The sequence below is a fragment of the Tachysurus fulvidraco genome, chromosome 14, assembly GCF_022655615.1.
Source record: "Tachysurus fulvidraco isolate hzauxx_2018 chromosome 14, HZAU_PFXX_2.0, whole genome shotgun sequence".
In the NCBI taxonomy this organism is placed as follows: Eukaryota; Metazoa; Chordata; class Actinopteri; order Siluriformes; family Bagridae; genus Tachysurus; species Tachysurus fulvidraco.
Genome location: NC_062531.1, coordinates 24351185 through 24366184, shown reverse-complemented (window position 1 = coordinate 24366184; position 15000 = coordinate 24351185). Strand labels below are relative to the sequence as shown.

General features: G+C 43.2%; 2 protein-coding genes across 11 annotated transcripts in view; both read right to left on the bottom strand.

Moving 5' to 3' along the window:
- Positions 1 to 3547, bottom strand: part of ulk1a (unc-51 like autophagy activating kinase 1a) — a 23592-nt gene extending 20045 nt beyond the window's left edge. For all 4 annotated transcript variants that reach the window (XM_047823162.1, XM_047823163.1, XM_047823164.1 and 1 more), the window contains exons 1-3: positions 3181 to 3547; positions 2462 to 2554; positions 2330 to 2371 (exon numbers count right to left, since the gene is read on the bottom strand). In XM_047823162.1, coding sequence (XP_047679118.1) covers positions 2330 to 2371; positions 2462 to 2554; positions 3181 to 3270 — 225 coding nt within the window. In that variant the 5' untranslated portion in view covers positions 3271 to 3547. The remainder of the gene's footprint in view (positions 1 to 2329; positions 2372 to 2461; positions 2555 to 3180) is intronic.
- Positions 3548 to 7576: 4029 nt separating this feature from the next.
- Positions 7577 to 15000, bottom strand: part of adgrd1 (adhesion G protein-coupled receptor D1) — a 59257-nt gene continuing 51833 nt past the window's right edge. For 6 of the 7 annotated variants that reach the window (XM_047823156.1, XM_047823158.1, XM_047823160.1 and 3 more), the window contains 6 exons: positions 14241 to 14307; positions 12753 to 12844; positions 11711 to 11837; positions 11448 to 11489; positions 10606 to 10698; positions 7577 to 9483 (listed from right to left, as the gene is read on the bottom strand). In XM_047823156.1, coding sequence (XP_047679112.1) covers positions 9388 to 9483; positions 10606 to 10698; positions 11448 to 11489; positions 11711 to 11837; positions 12753 to 12844; positions 14241 to 14307 — 517 coding nt within the window. In that variant the 3' untranslated portion in view covers positions 7577 to 9387. The remainder of the gene's footprint in view (positions 9484 to 10605; positions 10699 to 11447; positions 11490 to 11710; positions 11838 to 12752; positions 12845 to 14240; positions 14308 to 15000) is intronic. The other variant, XM_047823159.1, reaches the window with a different exon arrangement.

Here is a 15000-nt window from a genome sequence, read left to right as displayed (position 1 = left end):
ACATTTGAATTATTTGCTACAGGAACAAACTGTACATAACAGAGAAAGAGCCCAGTTTTTACACAACAGCGGTCACGTAGGCCACAGAGCTTAACTGACCACACGCTGGCTAAACTCCGACGAGGCAGGACGAGTTTTCTTGAGTGCGCTGATACAAACTGGTATAGGACCGGAATTTTAATCCCTCCCGAGGGGGCAGACAGACGACCGGAGTGTCGAGTAAATAGATGCCCTTTGAATTCATGTCGATTCTGTCATTTAACCTCGTCGCTGTGGTACGCGTTCCGAATAACCGGTCATGGCGTACACACAAAAACTACATTTAAAGTATCTTCACAATGTCTGAGGCTGTCATCTGGGCATCTCTGAATATGAACATTTTTGTAATAATTAGTGTTTTAATGTAGCAAACATCATATGGAGGAGAAACAGAAGCTTGGCTCAGAGTTTAAGAGCGATAAAACTAGTAGTAGGTCATTTAGCACTTTCTGTGATATGGTGAGGCTCATGTGAGATGTATGTGTTGTAACTCAGGTACTAACTCGAGGTTATGTGGTCGAACGTTTCTCCTGCTTTCGGCACTATTACCATTGTTAACGCCAGTCCTTAAATTTCACTCTTATTAATTATGTTATTATCATTGTGGAATTGTTTTATTGTTTTAGTCTAATCTAGTCTAGTCTTTAGTCTAGTCTAATCACTCTAATGGAGTTCCTTCTGAGAGATGACTACGGCATGGTATATGTTTAATGCTCCCATTGTTCTGGACAGCAGGCGGTGTGGCGTGTGTGTGTGTGTGTGTGTGTGTGTGTGTGTGTGTGTGTGTGTGTGTGTGTGTGTGTGTGTGTGTAGGTACAATGTGGAGTGGCGCCTCCCAGCTGGGAGATTCGGTTAACACCCATTGACCCACTCTGATCTCCACACACACACACACACACACACACACACACACACACACACACACACACACACACACACACCTTGCTCACTAATAACTACCTTTCTTGCTTACGTAGGCACAGACATGAGGTAAAGTGGATAATATCAAACTTTATATTCAGTCTAAACCTTACTGAGTGTATGGAGAGCGTTTGCTACGACGATCCCGAATTTGTTTCTGTCAGCCACCTGCTGTGAAATCGACACCGAGCGTCTCTGAAGTCGTCCTGTTCACATCAGAGGGGTTACTACAAAAGGCCGCAGGTGTCAGATGCTGCCTCGTTCTTCAGGCTAAGGTGTATTACTGAGACTGAGGTTCTTAACCACACCACCTCTCTACTACACTATTGGAATAAGGTTGCTGTTCGGGACATATGATTAGACTAACGGAGGCTCGTAGGTATATGAAAATACCCCTCCTTTACAAAGATATACCGGATTGAGTCTTTGAGTAAGTCTTTGTAGCGGCAATCTGACTGATCTTAAATCCAAATAAAGTGACACTGATCAATATCTGATCTAATCCTTTTTTAAGGATTCCCTTTATCTGAATTAGACCAATTCGCAAGTTCTTATTAGACCTATCTGTCGTCCTGCGGAATCATTCTGGGTTCAGTTTCCTAAACGCATCAAACGGTTAAGATCTTCTTAGGGAGAGAGAAACAAAGAGGGAGAGAGGGAGAGAGAAAGAGAAAGGGAGAAAGAGAGAGGGGGAGAGAGAGACAGAGAGAAAGAGAGAGAGAGACAGAGAAAGGGAGAGAGGGAGAGAGAGAGAGAGAGAGAGAGAGAGAGAGAGAGGTAGGGGGAAGGGGGAGAGAGACAGAGAAAGGGAGAAAGAGAGAGATGGGTAAGTGTGTAGACAGAGAGAGAGAGATAGACAGAGACCAGAGAGAGAGAGAAGAGAGAGAGAGAGAGAGAGAGAGCGATATAGAGAGAGAGAGAGATAGAACATAGAAGGGAGAAATATAGAGGGGGAGAGACAGAGAGAAAAGAGAGTGGTGAGACAGAGCAGATAGAGATATATTATTATATATAGAATATATAGAGATATAATGATTGATATAGACATACATACATATATACAATATTTATATTTATATAATATACACATAGAAATGATATATAGATATATATTTTTTATCCAGATATATAAATATTGTATAGACATAGATGGATATATCTATATATATATCATTCGTATATTTATATAGATTAAATAGCAAGGTATATAGAGAGGGTTCAGATCTTTTTAACTGGGGAAAGAGAGACGGGGTTTGATATGATGCTCACTCTACTGTATAACAACAAACTGTTTGCTGTGATCTTTAACAACAGATCGAACCATTTCGTCGTTTTCAGTCGTTCATGATCACGTTATTTTCCCACATACCTGAAAATCCAGTAGACTGACAATGTTTTCATGTTTCAGCTCCTGGCAGAGAGAAAGAAAGTCATCAGAGGTGGTTATTAAACTACAGAGATGAGACCGCACGGTATGAATGTGATGTCACATGATGCCCACCTTCAGTATTTTGATCTCTTTCCCCAGGAGCGACTGCGACTTGGCCAAATTCTTCTTATTTATGCACTTCACTGCAACTTCCAACTCATGTCTCTGTTGGACAGAAAAACATTTCTCTGGGTCTCTATCTCAGTTAGAAACAAAACCCTGGGGTGTGTTATTATAGGACAACAATCGGCGACACACCGGTATGATGCTGCCTGTGTTACTGTCACCACCATGATAAAGATGATCTTCCTGTAACACCTGAATATGTCCTGAAGTCTTTTATTACTTTAAAGCGTGATGTACGTTCGATTCTTTTACACTTCTAAATCTTAAATCCGTAAATCTTAATCATTTCCTTACAAAAATCTTCGCCATATCGATAAATTCTTGTTGTTATTATGATGTATTGTTCTGTAATACGTATTATTACACTGTACTAGATGTTTATTATTTTAGTGACGTGTGTGTGTGTGTGTGTGTACATGAAGTTAGAGTTCGATGTCTTCATCCAGTGGAAGCTCACGTTTAGTATCGCGAGATTTGGAGAAAGCAACACGCACATAAACACAGCTGAACTGATGCAGCAGCGCTTTATGACTCTGCATGACAACAACCGGCTAATGAATTCGTTCATTCGTTACTTTTTTTAAGAATTAAGAGGCTTCACATTTACAGCAAGACACACAGTGGAATCAGATCGGATAATAAGGTGTTTATAACGTGTCCGTTACCTCTTTGTGTCGTCCTTTAAACACCACCGCGAACGCACCGTGTCCTATCAGGTCTTTCCTGTTCAGCTCGAACTTTCCGACGCTCTCCATCGGTAAAAAAAAAAAAGCTCCAAACACGCAGATAAAACCGGGTCAAGTCGTCGGGGCTTCTTCATAATACACTTTCAGGATGAATTGTCATCGTGCTCCACTTTAAATACACCAACAAAACAACAGCAGCACAAAGCACAGAGTGGCAAAGAAAGTAAAAAAAAAGCACTTCAAACTAACACAAGCTCTGCTTTAAAACCTTTATCTGTTCATCTAAATGTTTAATGTTTAACCTTTCTGTCTCTCTCGCTTTCTTTCTCTCTCTCTCTCTCTCTCTGTGTGTGTGTGTGTCTCTCTCTTTCTCTCTGTGTGTGTGTGTGTCCCTAGGTCTGTCACCGGCGGCTTGTTTACAAGCTTCTCCCACCTGCTTGCTCCAAACAAACCCGGCCGCGTCCCAATCCGCACACTCCACACTAATAAGTACAGTTAATTTTTTTGACGTGCTATTTAATACGCAACCCGGCGCTCTTTTAGACGTTTACACACCTCAGATACCAAAAGTATCTATTGGACCTGTAGTGTATCCTGTGGTCTGAAGTAGACTTGTTTTATACCCTAGTTAGTGCTAGAATGTAGTCAGTGTGGCGCTATTTGGAATACAACCTTACCGAGCGCCGCGCATGCGCAAACGAGATTATATGCATAAAAGATCGTCAAGGTACCGCTGCTCCGCCCTTACGCACAGGAGCACGCGCAGTCAACAGAACGTAAACATACAGCGGTATTGATGTAAATAGTGTATTTAGTGTTTATAACGCATTAATAACTAGAACTCTAAATAAAGTTAGTGAACTTATTTATTAAAGGAACTTATTCACCTGATAGGAATTTCTATGGTAATGGAAACAGAGGGGGAGAGAGAGAGAGAGTAAGAGAGAGAGAGAGAGAGAGAGAGAGAGAGAGAGAGAGAGAGAGAGACACAAAGAGAGAGGGAGAAAGAGGGAGATAGACAGAGAGAGGGAGAGAGAAAGAGAGAGTGAAAGAAATAGAGAGAGGAGAGAGAGAAAGAGAGGGAGAGAAAGAGAGACAGAGAGAGGAGGGAGAAAGAGAGAGGGAGAAAGAGGGAGAGAGAGAGACACACACAGACAGAGAGGGAGAGAGAAAGAGAGAGAGAGGGACAGAGAAAGAGATCGAGAGAAAGAAATAGAGAGAGGAGAGAGAGAAAGAGAGGGAGAGAAAGAGAGACAGAGAGAGGAGGGAGAAAGAGAGAGGGAGAAAGAGGGAGAGAGAGACACACACACAGATCAGAGAGAGAAAAAGAGAGAGACACAAAGAGAGAGAAACAGAGAGACAAGAGAGAAAGAGGGAGAGACAGAGAGAGAAAGAGGGAGACAGAGAGAGACAGAGAGAGAAAGAGAGGGAGATAGAGAGAGACAGAGAGAGAGACAAGAGACAGAGAAAGAGAGGGAGATAGAGAGAGAGAGACTGTTAATACTGTTTATATAACAAAAACTAACTTCACAGAAGTTTACAGACAAATAAAAATGTGGCATGAATCACTTCATAATGTAGTTATAGAGACTAATCTCTCCTTATTACATACAACACTTTGCTGCACCTTTTATTCCGTCGACTAACAAACTGAATTTTTAACACCATTAAACCCGATCGCCCCGCTGGCTCAGGACCACGTTTTTAACCCTTCAGCATCACGACGTGCTTTCGGATTTGTCCAAAATAATGAACTAGACTCCTGTAATAACTGAGAAACAAAATGTGATTCTGTTCTAGTTTCTGCAGCGATGAAGTGGTTACTTACATGTTATTAACGCCACCATGTGGTCAAAGCAGGATGCCAGTGATATCTGTTTCACTAAAACTACCCCTCTATCATCTAAGAGCTGAATAATAACCTCTCTCTCTCTCTCTCTCTCTCTCTCTCATAAGACAAATCCTCATCTGTGGCCTATAAGTTATAAACAAACATCGTGTCACGTTTTCTCGTCTATTTATTTCTGCGTTAGTTTTTTCTTGTATTATTTTCATAGCACCTGTTGTATTGTATTGTATTGTGACTCTATTATTGAGACTCTGGAGTAAATTCAATCCCATAATCCATCGCTGAGTGTCCAAGGAAGGCAACGTCGGTAGTACCGCCTGGACGGGAGGAGCGTACGGCGTCTCACGTGTCAATCACAGCGACCGTAGGCGATCACGGGCGTCTGTGAGCTCACGTATATGGAATCCTCTGCGTGTGCGTGTGACACAGCACGAGCGCCGGGTGGAAAAGATGAGGTCGGCTGCTTGAGGTGTCTCAGAGGAAGCACGTGTCAGTCTTCTCCCGTTACAGCCTGGGAGCTGTGGTATGATGGGGAGAGCTGGATGTTTGGGTGGAGATTAAATTAGGGAGAATAATTCCCAAGGGGAAAACAAAACAGTAGTGATCTCTGTGAGATACGTACGGCAGGAAAACCTATTTTTAAGAACTGCACGTAGCACAAAGTGTCAAAAGATCACTTTCCCATCCCAGGCAATCACATATTTCCCAAATAGCAACATAATTACACATAAATCATGTACAGTGTATCATCATATCATCATCACACCGTACAGAGTACACACTGTTTATTAGTGAGAAGGGAAAAAAATTAAAAAATCTGATGGCTGATACGAAACACAGTATGACGAATATTAAATAAAAAATAAAAATAATCGGGCTTTTTTTTTTTTTTAAATAATGGATATAACGTTTGCTGTCATGAACCCGAACGATACGTGACCAGCTGTTGAGGATGTAATGTTATAACGGAAGATCTTGAGAGACTAGAGTCTAGATGTGGACACATTCCAGCAGATTATAGGATGGTCATGGTTCCAGTTTTCCATCTGACCTTCTGACCATGTGATATTATTATTAAAAAAGTTACTCGGACGTCAAAATGACAAGCGCCCGGCTTACGTCACAGACCGAGCGAGTGAAGAGATAAACCTTGCTGCTTTGGATTCGGCCAAGCTCGAAATTTGATTAGCCCAATTATACGGTGTGTAAGAGAGCGAGAAGGAATCGTATACACGATCGAGTCTGCTGGCAAAAAAAAAAAAAAAAAAAGAAATGCGAAGCTCATGTCCACATGATGAAAGACAGCTGTGAGGCAGGACCGACTCTTCCGCTCTGACATCAACAGCTGCACCTCTGGGAGGGCAGGTGTCAGTCTCACTGCAAAACCTCTGCCAAAGTCAAAGAAAAAAAAAACTTCTTCCATAAAACACAAACACGTCCCTTTCCTCCTGACACGCTTTTATATCTGTAGGCGTGAGTCGTATCTGTCAGGAGGAACGTATGAAAGGCTCTTATGAAAGGATTATGAGTAACGCCCCCACCGGGGTGTTTAGTCTTCTCGTTTAGTCACGCTTTACTCCGACCCAATCGTGAACCTGAGCTGGTTAATGGGGATGTGGTAGCCTAGTGGTTAAGGTGTTGGCCTACCTATTTGTAAGGTTGTGAGTTCTATTCCTATGTCCACCAAGCTGCCACTGCTGGGCCCCTGAGCAAGGCCCTTAACCCTCAATCGCTCAGTTAGATAAAAATATAAGTCGCTCTGGATACACCAGATGGGCGTCTGTTAAATGCTGTAAATGTAATGTTAAGGGACTACGGAACTCTGTGTCTGTTAAGAAACATTTGCTTTGACTGGAAAACAATCGGGGGTCACGGTGGCTTTGTGGTTAGCACGTTCGCCTCACACCTTCAGGGTCGGGGGTTCGATTCCCGCCTCCACCTTGTGTGTGTGGAGTTTGCATGTTCTCCCCGTGCCTCGGGGGTTTCCTCTGGGTACTCTGGTTTCCTCCCCTGGTCCAAAGACATGCATGGTAGGTTGATTGGCATCTCTGGAAAATTGTCCGTAGTGTGTGAGTGTGTGAGTGAATGAGAGTGTGTGTGTGCCCTGTGATGGGTTGGCACTCCGTCCAGGGTGTATCCTGCCTCGATGCCCGATGACGCCTGAGATAGGCACAGGCTCCCCGTGACCCGAGAAGTTCGGATAAGCGGTAGAAAGTGAATGAAAGGATAACAATCTGATTATTTTACTCGCATTAGGTTTCCATGGTAATACAGTGCCGGTTACGTGTTTAGGATCTCACCTTGATACGGTACGCTCGTGCTGCTTAATCTTAAAGACTGTCCTGTCGCTCACCCCAGGACTCTCTCGTTCTCTGCGAGAGAGTCTCTTCCTCATTCCGTCTACGCCGTGGTGTTGTTTTATGAAACAGGGCTGGTGCTAACGTGCTAAGAACGAAGTGGACGTTTTCCACAAACACAAGAAGAGCCGAGACGACGATACGGGAATTAATAACTGATCACATGGTGTTAAAGTCAATGTCCTACTCTTTATTGTTCTCCAACACAAATGCATTTGTCGTCATTCGATTGAGAGTCGTTTATAACAGACCGGAGAGTTTTATGTGACTTTCTATGTACTGAGTCGGTCGAGTCCTCTGACAGGGATGATTCCCGTGACACGTAAAGGATCTGAGAAACACACACGATACCAGATTCTTTCACACGACCGACAGACCGTGACATCGTAGTACAGGAATATGTAGTTTTATTTTTACGCTTGCATAAATAAAGAGTTAAGTCTCACCTTCTTTGTCATGGAGTAGGCCACATGAACCTGAAAGTGACACTGCTTTACATTACTAGCGACGTTCAGACTGGCGGTAAGGAACACGACACTTCACAGGATACAGAGTCTCACATTATTAACAGAAAATCGACACAAGTTCATCTTAATGCACCGTACGTCGCTTCGGCATCAGCATTATATATTCGTCGGCTGTCTCGCTGAAAAAAAAAAAAAAAAAAAAAGTCCAACAATTTTACTCGAGACATGGCTTTTTTTTTTTTTTTTTTTAAATTACTTTGAGAAGGAAATAGAAAAAAAACAATGGAAAAGAATCTCAGTGGAAGATAGCGGAGAGATCGTTAGTCCGTTGTCACTGATCGGTCGTCACGGAACGACGATACGGAAGCGTTTACAATAGAAACCGAGGATTTAGGAGAACAGAGCTTCAAACTGCTTCACAGGTACGTAGGATTTAGATTATGTATTTAAAAAAAAAGGCAAAATTTCATCTGGAGTGAGAACACAAAGTGTAAGGTCACGATCATTATACAGTATTTTATACCTTCAATATTTACGCTACAAAGACGACGAGTACGTTATTATAGTTTAAAGGAAACGAGGAAGCCTGACCTACATTTTATCATCTAATATACGAGCTACGTTTGGCCCGATGTTCATCTTCTGCGTAGATGAAAGGTAGAAATATTCTGCTTTATGAAACTGTTTTAACATCTTAAGAGTTTAGACAATCGGTTAGAGATCGTACAGTTTAGTAATTAGTAGCACTTTGGCTGATACGGGGACGTTTCTTTACCCGAGACCGTCTTGTCTAACGGTAGATATTTCTGAAAGCGACGTCAAGACGAATATTTTACAGTTTGCAAATGGTACGTGTGAGAAGAAAACGACACACAGCACGATATCTGTGAGGAAACCCGACGCCGTTAGCTAAAGGCCACGCGGCGACGGGACGCTACGTTTTGATTCCTCTTTCAGGAATGTCTCTTGCTGCAGCCGTGAGAACTCGAGCGCTCGCGTGCCTTTGGAACGCAAAGTACCACATGGTTCGTATGTGACCCGGGCTCGATTTTCATTCCATCTATACGGACTAGTGCCGCGAGCGGGAACAGCGGGGTCCGGTGTAGCGGCAGCAGATGGAAAAACTCGTCTCGAGCGAGCCGCATCTTGTGTCACAGTTTAGTGTCGATTCACAGACAGCAGCGGAATCCAGCAGCTACCAGAGTTACAGTTGTGTTATAGTTGAACATGGTACAGAGAAGAGTGATCCAACACAGGACTTGTGTTTTCATCTGTTTTTATGGCTCTGAACACTTGCTTGTCTTCGTGTAGTGAGTGGTGTCGGTGGGTAAGAGCCGGCGACGGTGGGAACGATCCGCTTTTTTCACCCGGGCGCGTAAGAAGCCGCGTCGTTAGACCGCGGAGTCGTCATGAAAAGGAACGACGGCCGAATCGGCCGGCGTGTATGAGAGAGTACGGCGTTCGCTGTCCGTTTGTATACGTTTTGTGTTCAGTAGCCATGGTCCGTCGATCCTTAGAGCGCCGACAGGTCGATGCGATTAGCTGAGTTGGTGCTTTTGTCCCACGTGTTCATCCTTGTCGGGGTCACGCCCCCTCTGTTACCGTTCATCTTTCAGAGAAGAGAGAAAACACGATCACGGTCAAAACACTGTTATACAACATCGGGCTGCTTCACGTCACATGCGCTCACATGCTATAATCACCGATAATGTCAGTACAGTTATTACACCCTGAAGTGTTTTATTCCTCCTGTAGTACAGTGATTACAATGCGAAATATATTCAAAATATCGATATTTATATTTAATGTTCTGGAAAATCCTCAGTAGCACTTAGGCCACGTTCACACTGCAAGTCTTAATGCTCGATTCGGATATTTTGCTCAGATCTGATATTTTTGTTTGGCTGTTCAGATTACCTTTTAAAATGTGGCCTATATGAGATACCAGTGTGAACTGTTTGCTGTTTCAAACTGACCCGCATGCGCGAACGAACGATAACGATGACGTCACACGCAGCACGGCGTCGCGCTAAAAAGTTGGCGAGGTTATGGAGGAAGTAATGTATCATCTGGTGCAAGCAAACGTATCATGTAACGCTATAATGTGATGTATTCGATGCAAACATTATGAGCTGGTTCACGTAACCACTTTATATAACACTCTTAACACACACACACGTTACCAGTCACGTTTGTGTCCCGTTTTCGCCGGCACATAAGAAAAAAAAGTCGCATAATTGTGACGAATGTCCATGTAGATCGATGTAAAAGTCGCATCAAATCCGCCTCGGTTGTTCACACTGCGGCCACATTGGAAAAAAAAACAGATTTGGGTCAGATTCAGGACCACATATGGAAGTGGTCTGAATCTGATTTGAAAAAAATCAGATCTGGGCCAGATTTGAGTGTTCACACTACTCCTGAAGAGGTCTTGACCCCCAAAAAAAATCAGATTTGGGCCACTTTTACCTGCAGTGTGAATGGGGCCTTAGTTCCTGTTATCACTTGCGTTATAGCAGCTATAATATTTACCAGTCTCACTTCTGACACAGTTAATAAGGACGACACAGATTTTTATGTCTCGGCGAAGGATAAACTCTTCTGTCCTGAAGACATTTATTGAAGACAAATATCTTACAAATCCCTGTGAAAGTGGTTTTACTGTAGTGTAGAAGTGATAATAATATTTATAGCTTACAGGTTTGTCTATAGACTGTTGCTTTATACTCACAATGTCTGAATTGAAAGGCTTCACGTTGATGTTGCGGATGGAGCTGCTGGTCAGAGACCACACTTTGGTCTTGTGCTTGAAAGCAGCTCGGACCTGAGAGCGAGGAGATAGAGTCCGGTTAAAGATCGGCGACATTTAAAACATCCGCTTTGCTTTATAAATAAGTGTACGATAAGCAGCGTACGTAGTCTAAAGCCGGAGAGGCGAGGTGTGTTTTCGCCTCCGTTTTTTTTTTTTTGGGAAACGATTAAACAGCTTCGTTTTGTCGCCAGTTGAAGCTTATGTCAAATCTCAGGACTGCCAGAGGATATGCAGCAATCATCAGCGAACCCCATGATGAGATGATAATGAGATTCGGATAATTAGGTTCGACCGTGATCGAGCAGATCGTCCACATATTTATACTAGATACGACGTCATGTCAGTTTGTGTACCTACAACATTTATAGCTAACTTACGAATCACCGGTTACAGTGCCGAAAGTCGATCCTTGCAGGAAGGCTTTTTTTTTTGACGCTGCCGGACTGTTTAAATCTGAATAACTAAATAAATAAATATAAATATCTCACTACAAATCTGTAAGACATCGGTAGAATTTAAAGACGATGTTATTGGTCTTTGTTAGATCAATGTTTTTTTTTTTTATTATTTACTAAGACACAGCAGTGCTCAGGTAATATTTTTGCACCAAATCCTTCACCACTGGGTGGCACTGTGACACTCGGCAGCGCTTTACGAGCGTCGACGTCGTACGCGCCACTCCTACGCTTCACCGTTTCCCAAGAGATGGACGCAGCTACAGTATGACCCACTCACAGCTGCACAAACAGTCTGAATCTCACCTCTGAGTTTAGCAGACAGTGGAAGAGGAAGATGAAGAAGCCCTGCGAGAACGGAAACAGGGGAGATGAATAAAAGGATGACAACGTGCTCGATATTCCTGCGATCGTTTTAACATCCGAAAGATTTAGGAACGCTATTTTCATAAGCTGTGAAAACACATTACTGCTTGTAATCGTTCAGAAGGATATGTGAAGGTGACGTGGCTCTTTTTTTTTTTTTTTTTTAAGTCATTAGCGTAATGGTGTGTAAAGTGCAAACAGACCTGAAGGGAGTTGAATACTGCAAACATGTACTGGAAGAGGAAGGACTGATTGTTCACAGCCAAAACGCCAAAGATCCATGAGATGCCCAGGATAGGCAACAGGACTGCTACTGCTTTAGCAGTTAGCCTACACACACACACACACACACACACACACATTACTGTAAATCCTTGTCCTTGCTGTCTCCATAAGATACTTGATAAACATTACGGCATTACAGACGTGACACCTACACACACGTTGACAAAGAAAGAGATTTACAAATTTTCCAAATACAATTAAGGGGGGCACGGTGGCTTAGCGGTTAGCATGTTCGCCTCACACCTCCAGGGTTGGGGGTTCGATTCCCGCCTCCGCCTTGTGTGCGTGGAGTTTGCATGTTCTCCCCGTGCCTCGGGGGTTTCCTCCGGTTTCCTCCCCCGGTCCAAAGACATGCATGGTAGGTTGATTGGCATCTCTGGAAAATTGTCCGTAGTGTGTGTGTGTGTGTGTGAATGAGAGTGTGTGTGTGTGTGTGTGTGGCTTGTGATGGGTTGGCACTCCGTCCAGGGTGTATCCTGCCTCGATGCCCGATGACGCCTGACAAAGGCACAGGCTCCCCGTGACCCGAGGTAGTTCGGATAAGCGGTAGAAAATGAATGAATGAATGAATGAATGAAATACAATCAAGATCATGGATGTGATTTCTAATAAAAGTAAAGTTCTGGGAGAGGTTTTTGAGTTTGTAACGTATGTATTTGAAAACGCTTGGTGTTGGATTGTGGATGTGACACCTACAGACTGTAGAGATCACTCCGTTAGCCATAACACTGATGACACAATATTTCTTCTGAGCTAAAACTGACAATCCGTTAATTATCTTTTTTTCCCAGTAAATGTTGTAATAATATATTTGCTGGATATAAACGTGGTTTCCATGACGACCGGTTGCTATGACTGTTGTGTAATAAACGATGGATATCTTCATACTACTACTACTACTACTAATAAGTCATTAATAACACCATTAAATGTTTAGGCCCTGGTTTGGTTGACACTCACTTAACAGAGTTAGCATCTCCTTGTACTTTGTAGTTCTCTGCACTGATTCTGGAGATGATCCTCGTCACGGCGATAAGGATCCCGATGTTCACCTGAAATGCACAGTGATGTGAGAGAGAGAGAGATGCTGTGGGAACGACAGTTTATCTCAGTTAGAGAATGTAGGTGAAGACTGGAACCGCTAAAATGTGCCACGCGTTATTCTTTAATGAATGAATTAGGATCAGCACTTTTAACAGTAAAGTTTTTGTCCTGTTTCTTCCTCTTATTAACTTTGAGAGAGTTTTGTGCATGAAAGACCTACAGCTTGCAGGAAGTGCTAACAGGAACGTGATGTTCCTCGACATTAAAGGTGGGGTCCGCGTTGTTTGAGAAATGCTTCAGAAAACCGAGTCGGGACGACAAACTAAACAAAAATCAAAACAAACTTGTAGCCGATGAGCAGAAAGGGGCGTGTCTTGTCAGTATGGGCGGAGAGAGTGTTCAGTGAGCATGTGTGACATTAGCAGAAAGCGGTTTTAACATCGACATGGAGGATAAAAACAAAGAAAGGAAGAGAAGAAAGGCTTACGATAAGGCAAGAAGTAGGACGTGTTAATATAGGATCAGCTTTCCAGCGCTGGAGAGAACTGAAGGAGCAGGAAGTCGGCCACATATTCACAGGTTGGAGTTTCCCGAGTCAATAACTCCTGAGCTAAACGCTGTTACTACACAAATAACACCTCTTTTCTATCGTAGTAATGTAGAGAGGCAGCTACAACCGCGTTTTGTGTAGTAACAGCGTTTAGCTCAGGAGTTATTGACTCGGGAAACTCCGACCTGTGAATATGTGGCCGACTTTACTTAAGACGCCGAGGCGCTTTTTTCCTTCTCGATAGGTGAGTAACGTTGGTTTTGCTTTGTTACACAGAACTAATATATGCCTTTGTCCTTTACATCATTATGCTTGTGTGTCATTTTTGCTTGTTTGTTTATCTACAATCGTATTGTTCTTCCCTTCAGCTATGATAAAGACACGTTTCTTTCCGTTATTTGCCTGGGTTACGTATGTATGTGTGGGCGGAGCTATCGATACAGGGGTGGGACCCGTTTGGGTTAGGGGCGTGTTTGTTTTGGTGATTTTAAATGTCAACGTTGGCTTTCAAACAACGGAGACCCCACCTTTAAATGTGACTGTAAATAGCTGAAAAGCACAAAGTATTATTATTATTATTCACAAATGCAAAGTGTTGATCCTTGATGATCTGGTGTTGTATAAAGAGACAGTAATCAGCTTGAGGGTTGTACCGGTGTAACTACGTGTCACGTCGGGTCGTAACGCACCGTGCCGGCGTGGACCCTTTTCCTATGACATCGTGTCCCTTTGTATTTTCCTCTTTACTTTTTATAAACAGGATAAATATCTAAAGCACTTTCGTGCAATCGCTCGGTCGTATTGACACATATAGAGGTTGAGGTGTGTGACTGTAAGCTTGCGTTCAAACTTACCATAATGACGAACAGAGCAGGAGCTACGAAAGCCCATATAGCGCCGTTCTTCAGAGAGAGCCAGCAGCTGGACGGCACGGACAGAGAAAGACAAAACACTCGAATCGTAACGTTTTCACATCCGTTTATCTGCTAAATCAGCAGTCCCCAACCTTTTTTTCGCCGCGGAACGGTCAATGTTTGATAATTTTACCGCTGCCCGCTGGGGGTGTGGGGGGTGGCGGCTATACGATTAAATTAAAATGAATAATTTTAATTTAATTGTATTTAAACATGGCTTTTTAACTCACTACAACGCTAAATCAATGAGAACCCTGAGCTTGTTTCTTTGCAACGAGACGGTTCCATCTGGGGTAATAGGAGACAATGACACCCGAAGTGTGTCACTTATGTCCAGTTTATTCCGTTGTTTTGTTTCGGTTGCCGTCACTGCAGAAACCCCCGCTTCACACAGATAGCATGTCGGAAATGGCGATAGGGATTTAAGTGCTGTGGTGACAATCTCAGGGTATTCCGCCATGACTTTAATCCAGAACACCGGCAGAGTTTCTAACTTTCTAACGACGTCTGTTTCGTGCTCATTTTTGCTAATTTGTGGGTTAAATGTGAGCAAACACAATATACACGTACACCAAGCACTGTTAAACATGACAAAGTACCGGTGAACAGAGAGAAGAGCGATACACACCTTCTCTCCACCAAAGCTACGACGCCGCAGCCGCTCAGCTCCAGACGTCACCTAAACCCGCCCCGATAGCAT